This window comes from Vidua macroura, chromosome 7, assembly GCF_024509145.1.
Source record: "Vidua macroura isolate BioBank_ID:100142 chromosome 7, ASM2450914v1, whole genome shotgun sequence".
NCBI classification, from domain to species: Eukaryota; Metazoa; Chordata; class Aves; order Passeriformes; family Viduidae; genus Vidua; species Vidua macroura.
The window spans coordinates 17534275-17548128 of NC_071577.1; the positions used below are offsets into that span (position 1 = coordinate 17534275).

General features: G+C 38.7%; 1 protein-coding gene across 6 annotated transcripts in view; it reads left to right on the forward strand.

The window, feature by feature from the left end:
- The window catches only part of ZNF385B (zinc finger protein 385B), a 157609-nt gene extending 144459 nt beyond the window's left edge, over positions 1–13150 (forward strand). For all 6 annotated transcript variants that reach the window (XM_053983008.1, XM_053983014.1, XM_053983011.1 and 3 more), the window contains 4 exons: positions 7374–7607; positions 8654–8832; positions 9935–10036; positions 11706–13150. In XM_053983008.1, coding sequence (XP_053838983.1) covers positions 7374–7607; positions 8654–8832; positions 9935–10036; positions 11706–11924 — 734 coding nt within the window. In that variant the 3' untranslated portion in view covers positions 11925–13150. The remainder of the gene's footprint in view (positions 1–7373; positions 7608–8653; positions 8833–9934; positions 10037–11705) is intronic.
- The last annotated feature ends 704 nt before the right edge of the window (positions 13151–13854 follow it).

Consider the following 13854-nt stretch of genomic DNA (forward strand, 5'->3'; position numbering starts at 1 on the left):
TCATAAGAAAAACAACTCATTGTGTGTATGTGTGTACTTTATTCCTCTATAGTGCTGTGAACCAGAAGAAAATGCTTTCTGTGAAGAACAGTGTTTTGAAACCTGCTTTTCTTACTGGAGCTATTGTCTGACTTTCTATTCAATAACTTTTCTGCTAATACACTGAAAGAGGCCCTTCTTTTCATCCTGGTAATTCAGTCACTGATGATCTCCTCCCTTCAAATCTTATTTCAGGCCAAGGAGATGTACAGCAGCTCTTGTTTCTAATACAATTATTTGTGAGTGTTCTTGTTCTATCCCCAGGACTGTCTTCCAGGGTAGATCCTAATGTTTGGGTAGGCAGTCCTACAAGTACAGTGTGACTCAATAAATTTTCCCCACCTTGATTTTATTTTCTTGTAGTTTCTTAACATCTCCCTTAATTTCATTCAGCCAGGCTTGTTATCTCTTTGACTGTGATCTCTCTACTTTAATGATTTTGGGTTTAAATGCTGCAAATTTTGTTACAATATTTCTGTTGTATTGATTTTTCTCTCTGCAGATTTATGTCCTTCACTTTTAAAGCTCTCCATATCTTTGTATGTCTTTTGTAACACACTTTCAAATGTTGTCTTGCACCTACCACACAAAGCCATTTGAAACCAGCTTCTGATACAGCTTCCTGCTTTACCTGGAACTATTTGTGAAGAGTTCCCTGCAATCAGCTACTAAACTTACTTCTTTCATTCTCATCTTCAAAGATTTCTCTTGCTGTGATGGACTGAAAAATAGGAAAACTCTTGTGAGAAGTTTGACTGCCACAATGGTGCCTGTGTCAGTGACTGGTTGCCCTCTCTCTCTGTGGTTTCATACCTGTCTGCAGTGGTCATATCTGCTCCTAAACTGATCATTTTGTCTGGGGAACAACTTCTTCTGTGTGCAGAAAGCTTAGAACAGAAAGGTCAACTGGTGACTGTTGAGTAACTATTCGATTCACTCACCTCTCTTTAGCATGGTCAGTGGGCATACCTTGTGAAGTGTGGGAAAAAAATGTAATTAAATTTGTCACTTTTTAGATTTATTACATGTGTGCCAAGCATTTAACATGTCAAATTTAAACTGAAAATTTTGTTTTTGAACAGACAAATTTTTACTTTTTGTTTATGGATGCTAATTTAGCTTTACTGATAAGCTTTTCAGCAAAATTTCCTGGATTGTCTACTAGTGTAATTAATGCAACTGATTTTACCTCTTCTATTCAGTTGTTTGGGGCAAGAATGTTTAATATTCTGACAATCTCATGGATTTCCTTTTCCTGTTCTGTAATCACTGTATGCTTCAAAAGTTGTTAAATGCAGCCCAATATTCACAGGCATATAAGAAGCTGTTGAAATTACAAGGAGAACCTGATAATCTGTTTCACTCAGTACAGCTTTACCAGTATGGGAGACATGTTTGCTTTCCCTCAAACTCTCTCTTAGTCTCCAAAATCAACACTTCAAACTAATAGCACCTCCCTGTAGCACAACTTATGTGAACTTGAGATTATCACAAGCCAATCTTCACACCACGCTTTCAGTATCCCAAAAATAAAATATTAACATTTACTTTCATAAAGTACTTTTGATTTATGTTAAGTGATTCATAAATCACTTTTCATTTTAGTTACCATAGGAAGTGACATAGTTAGAAGTCAATTGAAAATGTACAGGATCACCAAGTAGTCCTTTTTTTAAAAGGCTGTTCTTTCAGCAGTGATATGGTATTGTAAGGCATCACCATGAACAAGGCTGATTGAACCAAAGGCTTTGCTTCTAACTGTGAGCATCAATCGTTCTCACTGGCTGTATGGCCCTGATAACCATGCAGTGACTGAGTTACACAGGAAAAGAATTATGTGACTGATTTAGACTGGAAATTGCACTGGATATTGTGTGGCTCTTTCCTTCGTCTTTTTCAAGAAGAAAAGAAGCATATTTTTTTACTATTTTCTTACCTTTACAATGGAGAATAATGAACATTTTACTGCCAGAAGTAATTTTTCCATTATGATCTCTTCTAACTTGGCAATGTGCACTATTTTGGAAGCAGATGAAAGAAATATAAAATCAGACTTCTATACCTAAGATGGCAAATGAGTGAATCTCACAAAAGAGCTTCAGTGCAGGGTTGCAGAGCAGCAGTGGCCACTTTGCAGTGTCTGTGCTGCCCTTTTGCTGTCAGTACTTTGTGCCCAGCTGCTGTTCAGTGCCTGGAGCTAGGAGATGCAGTGAAGGGCGTGGCACAAGGGAAGGTGTGAAGCTGAAGCTGGGCAGTTGGTGGCTGTAAGCACGGTGTGGTCTCTTCCCAGGGGAGAGCCAGCTGCATCACAGTCAGTGCTGGGCAGCTCTTCTCAGTCCCAGGATCCTTCCCTCTCTGTGTGCCCAGCCTTCAGCACAGGCTGTGCGCAATAGTCCCAGTTTCTGGTGGAGAAGAGAAGCAGGCAAGTGTAAAGTTATACTTTTTTATTACATGCAGACACACACAAAATATGTATTTTCAGTAATTGAAACATAGTTCTGTTACTGTCACAGCAAGAGCGCATTTGTTTATTACATACAGCAGAAAATTTGACAGTTTGAAAACGTGACAGTTTTGTAAGGGTTATTAGGATTGTAGCAGAACTTCCTATCTGAAAGCTTTTAGCATATGTATTGGAAAGGGTTCTTGCAAGTGTATCACATATCATCAGTACCTTGGATAATATAATTCTAACTGCTATTTGAACAATCTGTTGTGGAACAGAACTTTATTGTAAAGATGTTTTATGTATCATCAGTGATAAAAATTGGGCAGGTAGGCATGTTGAGGGGTGGAAGTAGCAATGAACATTTTTGATATTGAAAAACTTTATCAGATTTCTAAATATATACATGATATATAGATATATACAATATATACAGTTTTAAATTCACATTGCTTTTATTTTTATCAAGAATGTAAGTTTGGAATTAAGGATGTGAATACTAAGTTACTCTTTTTTTCTTTTGTTGTTGAAAATAGCATGTATGATTTCATCATGAAGTCCAAATAAAACTTCTTTCAAATGTGCACCAAAGCATCCCTCTGACTCAAAAAGAAATGAATGCCATTAATGGGTTGGACCTATTTTCTATGCCACAGCAACTGCACTGAGAGTGGCATGACCTACCAGGGTCAGTGAGTCACTTCAGCTGTAGAAGTGAAGCAGTAGAACCTGTAGGTTTGAACCTGTGAGGTGTTGCCTTGCAGTGTCCTGACTTTGGTACTCAAAATGAGGCAGTACCGATCAGATAAATAAGTCTTGAATTTTAACATGGGGCTGACACAAGCATGAGTCAAACAAGCAGAAATATGCGAAAACAACTTCAAAGCAGAATTAAAACAATGTAATGGGTGAGAAAAGCATTGATATTACTTAGCCCAAAGCAATACTACTTAATTAGTTTGCTTTAGTTATTTTTCCCTGGGCTCTATTTCAGAATAAATCCAGGCTTTAGTAAGAACCTGAATCATCAATCTACTTTTCTGGAATTCAAGAGAAGAGTTTAAGTCACATGAAATATGGCTTTTCTGCATGGAAAAGGAACATAGGGAAACAGTACCAATTAGATTTTAAATTGATTTCTTGCATTTGAGTTTTGGTGTGAGCGTTGCAACCTGACTCTGATGCAGATTGAATCACAGCTACTGCCTTCAGGCAGTAGGCTGGTACTGCTCTGGTCTCATGCTTGCAGCTGTGTTCTGCTGAGCTGTGCAGCAGAAGCTGGTGTGCCCATGATCTGGGCAGGATGGACTCACTCCTGCACTTGTTTGGGCTCTGCCTGGCTCTATTGGTCTTGAGCCAAGTAGGATTTAAAGCAAATCTGAGCCTATTTTCAATAATACCTTCAGAAATAGCAAGAGGACCGTAATGCTACAGCTGCATCTCACAAGTCACATCTATTTTCTAAGGTGGTGATAGCTGGGAAGTATGGGTATGCATGCAGCCGTTAAGTGTTAAATTTTTTGAGTTCTGCATACAGATATTGTTAGCTCTGTGCTATAAGTACAAATAAAAGAGTAATGGTCTTTGTGCTTTGTATATACATGCAGTTTGCATTTCCTGTGCTTTGCACTGTTGAATAGTTGGCATTTCTGTCTCAAACATAAAACTGTAAGTAATGGTGTTTTGAATTATGTAGATTGAAACAATAAGCTGTTATCAAAAGCCCATTTGGAGAAGTGCAATTTTCTGATTTTAGAAACCAGGAAAATGCAGTTCTGGGCCCACTGCAGTGACAAATACGCACTTAGCTCCGTGTACTTTCTGTGGGAGTTCAACTGTATAATAACCTTACAATGATGATCTTTGAAGATGTTCTGCATTAAACATTTAGAATGGTGGAAGGAAACATTAATTCATAGAGGGGTGTATGTCTCTCCTTATACATCCCCATCGATGAAGAGCTTATTTGTGTCAGGAAGCTTTCCAAATGATGGAATTATTATGTGAACTGAGGTTCTTTCCAAAAGCTGCGATAAAGGCAGATTTGAGCCCAGCTGCATGCTGGTAACTTCTCTCTGATTTTGTAGAAGTTTTTTTGTTAGTGTGTATACTCTAGAATTTTTGGAATATGAATAGTGAAAACACTATAAATCTGGGGAGCATTATAAAAATCAACATACTACATCAGCTAAGTGAAAAGTGGGAAATGAAATCTGTAATTTAATCATCTGTTAAGTTCAGCATTGGAAAACCATCACTCTGTGGAGGTAAATGGATCTTCTTCCATATACTCCATATATATATGGATCTTACTCCACAGAAAAAAATTTGATGGCAAAATAAATGAAGTTTGCTCCCTCTTGTTGTGGTCAGTGAGATCAGTGCAGGTGGGGGCTGTGGGCAGGAGGGTAGGTACTGTGGTCATTGCACAGGGGTAATGATTTCTATCTCGAGGAGGTGTTTCAAAAACACCAAATTTTTATACTTCATTAAAAAAAATACATGGGGAACAAAATCCCATGTATTTATATATCAAAAAATCCCAAAGCCAAACTAGAAGTGTAGTTGGTATATGTTAACATACAGCCTGCAGTTATGTAGGTGTATCTTTCCTTTAAGGCCTGAAATGCAAAATACTGTGGAACCTTCCTTTATTCCATTTTGGTTCACATATATCCTAGTGTTATGCCTTTTGCAGTTTGGCATAATATTGCATATTCAGGCTATAGTGTTGTAGCCTGAATTGCTGCTAATAAAGTCCAGGGTAAGGAAGCAAAAAGGGCCTTTGCATGGTATCCACAGATGTTTAATTCAGCTGTGTGGTGAGATGTTCAGGGTCCAAGGCACACTCATGGGGAGTCCAGGTTTCTCTCTCCCCAGAGGTAGGGGCTGGGCATCTGGGCAGTACCAAAATCATGGCCAGTGAGGGGATAGGGAGGGAGTGGCTCAGGGACAGAGGAACAAGGGGAGGAGCCAATGGGGTCTCAACAGGTTTTTGTGGGAAGCTTCTTGTGTCTCCCTAACCTAGGGGATACCCCCTAGGGACTCCACAGAACATGAACAACAACAACAACAACAATTCTATTTTTCAGTAATGTAAATTTGCAAATGACAGCTACTCAGTGTGTTTCATGTAGATGTTAGCACCTTTGAGAATTTTCCATATTGAAAACTCTTTAATTTAGAATGTTAGCAAATGCTATTTATTGAAACCCTATTTTATGAATACTCATAAGTCATATAAAGTATTCTAGATTTTTAAGATGTGACTTATTACTATGGAGACTTTAAAATTGAATAGCCTATGAAGTACAATTTAACATGACTTTCTTTTGTCATACTTTGTCAATCAAAATACCTTCAGAATCTGGTTTTAACATTAATTTGGTCATAATAGTAATCTTTGTACTTGATTATTTTCAACGTTTAATACAGTTCATATTGTGTAATTTCCAAGTATTTTTATTGTTATTTAAAAAAATAATAGTTCTTTTATTAGCATTTTCTTTCTCCTGGTTTATAACAATCTAAAATTGATGTACTGCAACGCACTTCTGGGAAATATGCCAGCAGCTGTGGGGGTTAGTTTCAGGATGGCTATTCATAGTTCACACACACTTTCAAGTGTTTGCTTGAGTGGGTACAATCCTGTTTTCAGAGTTCTTGGTAGCGCAGTCTTGGCCTGATACACAAAGGCATGTTAAGACTGAGTCTGGTAGCTGTAAACATTAAAAGTGCAAACATAAAAAACATAAAAGTGCAAACATAAAAGTGTAAACATAAAACTGCAAGGGTCCATGTTAAAAAATAAATGCTCAAAATAGAGCCTAGTTTTTCAAGTCAGTTCAACTCTATTTCAAATTAATCCATGGGTTTCAAATGGGGAGGTTGCTCTTATGTAGATGTTGTACTTGCTTAGATAATGAAATTTGATTCCAGCTGTTCAGAGTGACACTTATTCCTGTCTGTTTTGTTGGGGTTGCTCATACAACGCCCCTGCACTGTCCCCCTCCCATCCTGTGTTTGTTTTGGACACAGTTTGTTTTACTGCTGGCAGTTAACATGGCTTGTGGTCACAAGCCCTCCAGTTGAACAGCTTCAAATGCAATGAGCCCTTGAGGGGCAACATATCAGCAGGGAGCATTTAAATACTGGCTCTGGCACAAAGTTCCTCTGTAGGCACAGCTGGGACATTTTATCTCCCGCTTTTTGATCGCCATCTGCAAAATGAAGTAATACCTGCCTCATAGGAGTACAGATGATTGACTCATGCTTGTGAAGTGATAAAGGAATGCACTGAATGCACACAGAAGCCACCTGATCCACAAATATGTACGGAGTCATTCATGGAAAAACCTAACAATATTAGCAACTGTGTTCATGTGTAGTACCATAACTCCTGGAAGTGAAACAAGGGATGTACGTCAAGATGGCACTGGAGCCTTTCAGTGTCCTCCCAGTGACTTTGAGAAACTTGAGCCCTTCCAAAGGCAAATGTATTGCTTTTGAGAAATATTTTTTAATCCCTGATGCAAAGCCTTGCTTGTTTCTCAGTGCTGTCCAGTCCTTAAGCCTGGCTTCCTTTGGTATTGCTTGGGCTCCTTTCAACTGGCCATGCCTGCAACACAACAGGAACAGCTGGCATGAATTTGGTGAACTCGTTGGTATTCACTGATAACTTTAAAAACAGGAAAATCACCCCCTTTGTCAAATTACACACATTTCGTGGCAGGACATTTAACAAGATTTCAAGGATGCTGCTCTCTTTTATAAAATGAGATAAATTAGCCCCCTGTTGTGTTATATTTACTAAACCCACAGGACTATTACTGTATGCTTTTTGTATGTGTGGCATAAAACAACAATATGTGTATTTTGTTTCTTTTAGAAGATAAAGGGAAAGAAAATCCCAACAGTGCAAATCAGCAGTCCACAGAAGTGGATTCTTTTCTTCCCAAACCTGGAGTGGTGCCTGCAGCACCTGCCTCATCTTCCAAGAGCACCAATGGAGCTGCTAACGCAGTTACTGAGTCAGAAGAGGAAAAAGCCAAAAAACTACTTTACTGTTCATTATGCAAAGTGGCTGTGAATTCCCTTTCACAACTAGAAGCCCACAATACAGGTGACTATCCATACAGTACAAGTCAGCTGTGTGTTAACATTTTTAAAATTCAATGTTACGAGGTAGTAGCCACACTACACTGAAGCATCTTTTAGTTAAAACTTAAAATAGCAAGTTAAAACACTGGTCCTGTTTCCTGTGTGTTTTTTGATACTCTATTAAAGCACTCTCTATTTTTTTTTAACTGTCCTTCATGTACTCTCTAAATTTTTAGTTGACAAAGTCCCTGCAGTTCATGTTAATTAATCAGATCCCTTCACACCTTCACACGGAGGATCACAGTAAGATCATAGTGGTTTCTACAACACTTAAGATTTCTAAAATGCTAGTGTTCTCTCTCTTTCATATATTTTATCTCATTATCATTAGTATCTGTTATTTTTCTGGTAAAACTTACAGTAATTTATTTGTTATTTGATTTTTTCTATAATTTTAGGGTGGGCTCATTAGGTTTCCTAGATGTCATAGAATCTTCTGATTATTGAAGATTAGTTATGCGTCTTTTTTTGGGCCACAAGCAGCAATCTCTAGTGTGCTCTGTCTGTGTATGGTGTGCTGGTGATGTAAAGCTTGTTAACAAGCCATTGAAGGTGGTTTTACAGCTGTAATCCATTCTTGAAATGGATAAAGCAGCCGTTTCTTCCAAATCAGAGGATATTTATTGAAGTATTACAGTTCCTAGGCAGATTTTGAGGGATTGCTGTGGTTGCTGTCCCAGTGTTGGCTGATGCCCTTTTCTGCTATTTACTGGCTCTATGGAATTTGCCAAAAGAATAAGCAGCAAATACTTTGGCCATCCAGGCACATACTGCCCCCAAACAGCGTGGTCCAGCATGCCTGCTGTTCCCTTTTCTGCACAAAGCCTTCTGGCTTGCCTTTAGATCAAGAACGCAGGAACTACACTGACTGAAACAACAATGATCATTAGTCCCAGTCTGTGGTGACTTTAACCATTCTGTCTTGGAAATAAATGTTACAAAGTCCCAAGGCTGAGGGAATGTTTGTGCTGCTGATCATGAACTCACATGCATCTCCTTGCCCATTAGGCTCCAAGCACAAGACCATGGTCGAAGCTCGGAACGGTGCTGGTCCCATCAAGTCTTACCCTAGGCCTGGATCCCGAATGAAGGTGCAGAATGGCAGCAAAGGCTCAGGACTGCAGAACAAGACGTTCCATTGTGAAATCTGTGATGTCCATGTTAATTCAGAAATTCAGCTTAAACAGGTAACTTGCATGTATCTGGAGCTCTTTGTTGGTTAAAGTTACATTGCAGTGTTGTAGGGGCAGTGTAGGGCTATGTGAAGATGTGTTGGTGAGTATTGAATGAACTTAGTATTTCTTTTCTGTCTTCCCACAACTATTTATAAATATTTCATGATAGGTCAAGTTCATCTTATTATTTTAGCTGGGGAAAATGGGCTTCATAGTTGTAAAAGCAGAGGTGTCAGTATCAATGAATGGTATAGCAGATCTCATTTAAAAGTTTTCTGTGGTTCAAGATAGGGATGTGAACCTTGTTCTCCTAACCGTAAGAAATTCTGGGTTGAAGTTCCCTGAATTCATCTTTCAGTGCTGTTTTCAGTCTGCTATAATAATGTTTAATGCTATGTGAGAAGGAAAACATGACTCAAATCTGTTGGTTTGGGACAATCACCAGTAGGGTAGTACTGTAGATATGTCTGAATTATGTAGAACAACATTATCATTAACAGTGTGGCTGTTGAGTGCCTGTGGAGCTGTTCTCTGTCTGAGCCAATTAGCCCTGGGTTCAGAGCTGTGCCCATAGAAATGCAGTGATTCTGATACCCACATGGGAATCTCTGACTGGATGGTGCTGTGCTGTGTGAATGTGTCCTCTTATTCCCTGTTTTTTAGTTGGCTCTAAGATAATTTTAAATGCATGTGTAGACATATCCCTGGGTATTGGTTCTTCCTTCTGCTAATATTGAATTGTTTACACAACTGAACAGTATCAGCAAGATGGAAATTTACCTCTTACTTCTGAATATCCCTATAACCTAGTGATTACAGCTCTGCCTGGTTAAAGCTCCTCAAGTGGAAAAAGGAAATACTAACCAAAATATCAATAATTTGCAGAGCCTGTCTTGAATCACAAAATATGCTGTACTTGATTAGTTTCTGATTCTCTATTTGATATGCTCCAAATTGTTATGTTTAATATAGCAAAACTGATCCTTGCTCTCTATAAAGTACTGACTTTATCTTACAAACAGGGGCTTAGGCATATCCTGCTGATAAATCAGTTTCAAACTCAAAATTGAGAAATGTTTAAAGAGCTAATTAAATGTGAGGATATTTATTTCAGCACATTTCCAGCCGAAGGCATAAGGACAGAGTTGCAGGAAAGCCTATGAAACCTAAATATAGTCCTTACAACAAACTGCAGCGCAACCCAAGTATTTTAGCAGTAAGTATTTTTATTTCTTATCACTGTCTGTGTGAATTTGTGACCTTGGGGACTCCCACTGCAGAGAGACAGGAACATGACAGACCTGACGCTTCTGCAGCCTCTCTTCCCCTGCAGGCTGAGTCTGCACAGGAATCAGATGTGAAGATAGTTATCTGTTCTGTCTGCCCAGTCCAAGGCATGCAGACAGCACTGCAAGTGTTATTTACTGCTAGAAAGAAGGGAATAATCAGTGGAATGGGGAATGAACCATGTGCCCCATGGAAAGGTATGGGCTCTGCTGGGCGAGGGCTTTTCTCTTTGAAAGCAGCAATGGGTACACGCTGTCTTTTTGCACACCTGAGATAAGTTATAATGGATGTTATAAGTTAATCATAAGTTATGATGGATGCAGTCAGGCAAAAGGACATAGGATTAAGATATAAAGATATTTTTAAGATATAAAAATACTAGTGCTCATTCTCTGCATACAGCAAACCAGAATGCTGTGCGGATGTATGAGTTAGTGCAAAAGAGCCATTGGGTGTTTAGGAGAATTGACTGCCTGTATGTTCAGGCCATGTCTGTCACTGGATATCAAACACCTCGCCTGTCTCTGTGCCTCTAGCCAATCCCTGTCACACCCCCCTGCATTTCCAGGAATCCCCCAAGCTGGTCCTGCTGATCATCTGCAGCCAGAGTTCAGGCTGGCTTTAGCATGGCACAGTTTGTATGTTTATTTGCTCATGACACACCCATTTCATTAGAGAAAAGTACTTGCCACCTCTGGCACAAAAAACAGTTTACAGGTTGAAAAGAGACAGATGCAAATGAGTGTAGGTAAGAGAAAGCATGTGAAAAGCCTGTAAATGCTAAAATATTGATATGTCTTTGTATTTGTTTAGAGGCAAATGAAAATGCTGTAGGCGTCTTCTAAGTCTCCCCACTTGATTAAGTTTTGCCCATGCTAATTTTCTTCATTTGTATAATACCTCATTTTATCATCTATTGCATAAGGAGAGACCACCAATTATAAAGGAAGGACATGAGTATTTTTGCTTCCACGACTGAATGATTGTAGTGCAAACCATTTTCAGTGAGAGATATAGATATGACTGCATATATTTCTGATTAGCTGTTTCACCACAAGCACCAGCAATGATTGTAGATCCTACGTAGACTCACACATATATTTCAGAAAAATATTCTTTAGGCATCAATCTTAAATAATATTTTTACTTTGAAAAGAGCAGGTCTGCACTGGAAGGCACAAAGCCAACTGGCCTGATACCACCTTTCCATCTTGTCTGCTCTACTTTTCTACAATCCATTTTTGCAAGTGGAAAATTTGACTTTTGATACTGAAGTCTTAATCTTGGGGGTATTTTTAATATTTCATGCACACAGTTATAATTTATATAAAGTTACTCACAAATTATGCTTCTTTCTAAACATCAGTGAGATGGTCTCTAGACTCAAAAGATTTATTTATCTTTAGATTTAGGATGTGGTTGCTTTAATTGCCTTGGGAGTAAGAGGACAGTGCAGGTAACATTTCTAAGCAGCTGGTAAGAAGTTTCTGTGAGAAGCCACAGTGCTCCCTGTGCCAGGGTTCACTTTTTCCCTTGTGCAGAAGTGGGCACTGGGAGAACCGTATTTACGTTGCTTTTGCATGTGTGTTTTATTCCAGGCAAAACTTGCATTCCAGAAGGACATGATTAAGCCGCTGGCACCTGCTTTCCTCTCATCTCCTCTTGCTGCAGCTGCAGCTGTATCATCAGCTCTGTCCCTCCCTCCCCGGCCCTCGGCATCCCTGTTCCAGGCACCAGCAATTCCGCCAGCTCTCCTCAGGCCAGCCCACGGGCCCATCCGAGCAACGCCTGCCTCCATACTCTTTGCACCATACTAATTTATTGATGTGAAAAAGCGATAACTATGGCCAGTAAAAAGGGCAAAGGAAAGCAGGAAAGGGGCTGAGGTTTTAAAATGTTTCTCTTTTGCAATACCATCCAGCATGACACCTCATCCAACCACATCATAAAATCCATCATTGACGGCACTGCATTTTGGAGTCTAGACAACTCTGTCTTCTCTCTGTCTCTATTTTTTTTAATCAAAATAGTGTGATTTGCTTAAAAATTAAATTGCTCATAAAATGTATACCATTAAAGATTTATGCATCTATTCATTTTTTTTTTCAATTTGTATGATGCACCTTGGAATCAAGGAACATAAAATATTTTCCTGACAGACTTGAAAACTAGGGTCTTCCTCACTCACTTCTGTGTAAATACTTGTCTGAAAAGCAACGGGGTATAATCTAATGTGGAAAAGAGGAAAAGGCAGATGAACCAAATGCTTGATTGCAGATAACATCTCAAAAAAGAATAGCATCCATTATTTTCGTGTGCTCTTGTTGACAGGGATTGTGTGCTGTCCTAGACCCCAGTACTGGTGTATGTTGTGTAGTACTACAGATGTACCATGTCTGATTTTAATATTTTTTGTTTCTGTGCAAATGTTTGAAAGCAATGCAATGCTGAAGCTTTTAATTATTTCTTTTGTGTCATACTTTATTTAGAGAAATCAAGAATAGAAAGCCATATAACATAGAGTTAAGATTACTGCTTGTTTGCTACTTTCATTTAACTTATTTTTGTTGTTTCTTCACTGGTGTTGCTAAGCAATGTTTAAAAAGAAAAAAAAGCTTTTCAATTGCACATTGCCACAGCTCACATGTGTTGTTCAAGAAGACAATGGATCCATGTGTTTGTACGTAAATATCCTGTTTTCTTAATTTCTAACTAGTTTCCTTTGTAATGATGCTGCATAACATTGTGGCTCCCTAATGCAATAATGTACAGAACATAAAATATTTATAATTGACCATATTCTCTGTTTACTGAATATATTGCAGTAATGTCCCACCTATCTTCTTACCTCCCCAACCCTTTTATAAAGGTGAATCAATATGCAGTGCTCAGACTGGAGTCATTATTGATAATGGAGACTACAGGTGGAAGAAAGGAAAAAAAGAGAATTAACTTTTAGAGCATCTTTATCAGCAATCCATAATAGTAAGATGTCTGTGTATTTTTTTAAATGTACCTTTTCAATAAAATAATAAGAAAATTATACATGCTTATTGTGTTTTAATTGGTACAGGAAAAAAAATGCCTGAAACAAATTTAGCTAAAGGAGTCTTCCAGGAGCAGACAAAGCATCAGAGTTGCAATAAAGCATAATTACAGAACCTGTGTTTGTTTCCCTCGTGTTTTAATGTCTTTTCCTCACTGCAGCCTGTAACAGCCTTTACTGGGTTTTTTTTGCAGCAAGACTGTAAACATTCACTACATCAGAGTTTCGGAGGAAGATGCAGCAGAGACAGGTGTGTGATTATGTGAGTGTTTTACTGTACCACCAAAATGCTACACCATGGTTGTGCCATTGCTAATGGAGATTAAGGATTAACTTTAAAACCAGCCTGGGCAGACTTGAGACTGGGAGCAGGTCACTTGGGATCCAGGACTTGCTCTGAAGTATGGGTGAAGTATGCAGTTGCTTGACCCAGCAGCAAGCTTTTGAAGGGAGGTGTGTGGGGAAGCCTTGAACTTACCTTTTTTTACTGCTGAAAAGCTTAGTCTATTCTTTAAAAGCCTGCTCTTTGTTAATAAAAAGGAGTACAAGAGTAAAAAGATTCAACTGTAAGGCTGTTAAGGTTAATACAAAGCCAACAGGGGCCATTACAAATCCACAAAGGCCAAGGGAAAAAAACTTCAGAAACTTTATAGTAGAGATTTTACAGACCAAGATATACCTCATAGTAGCAACATTATTAG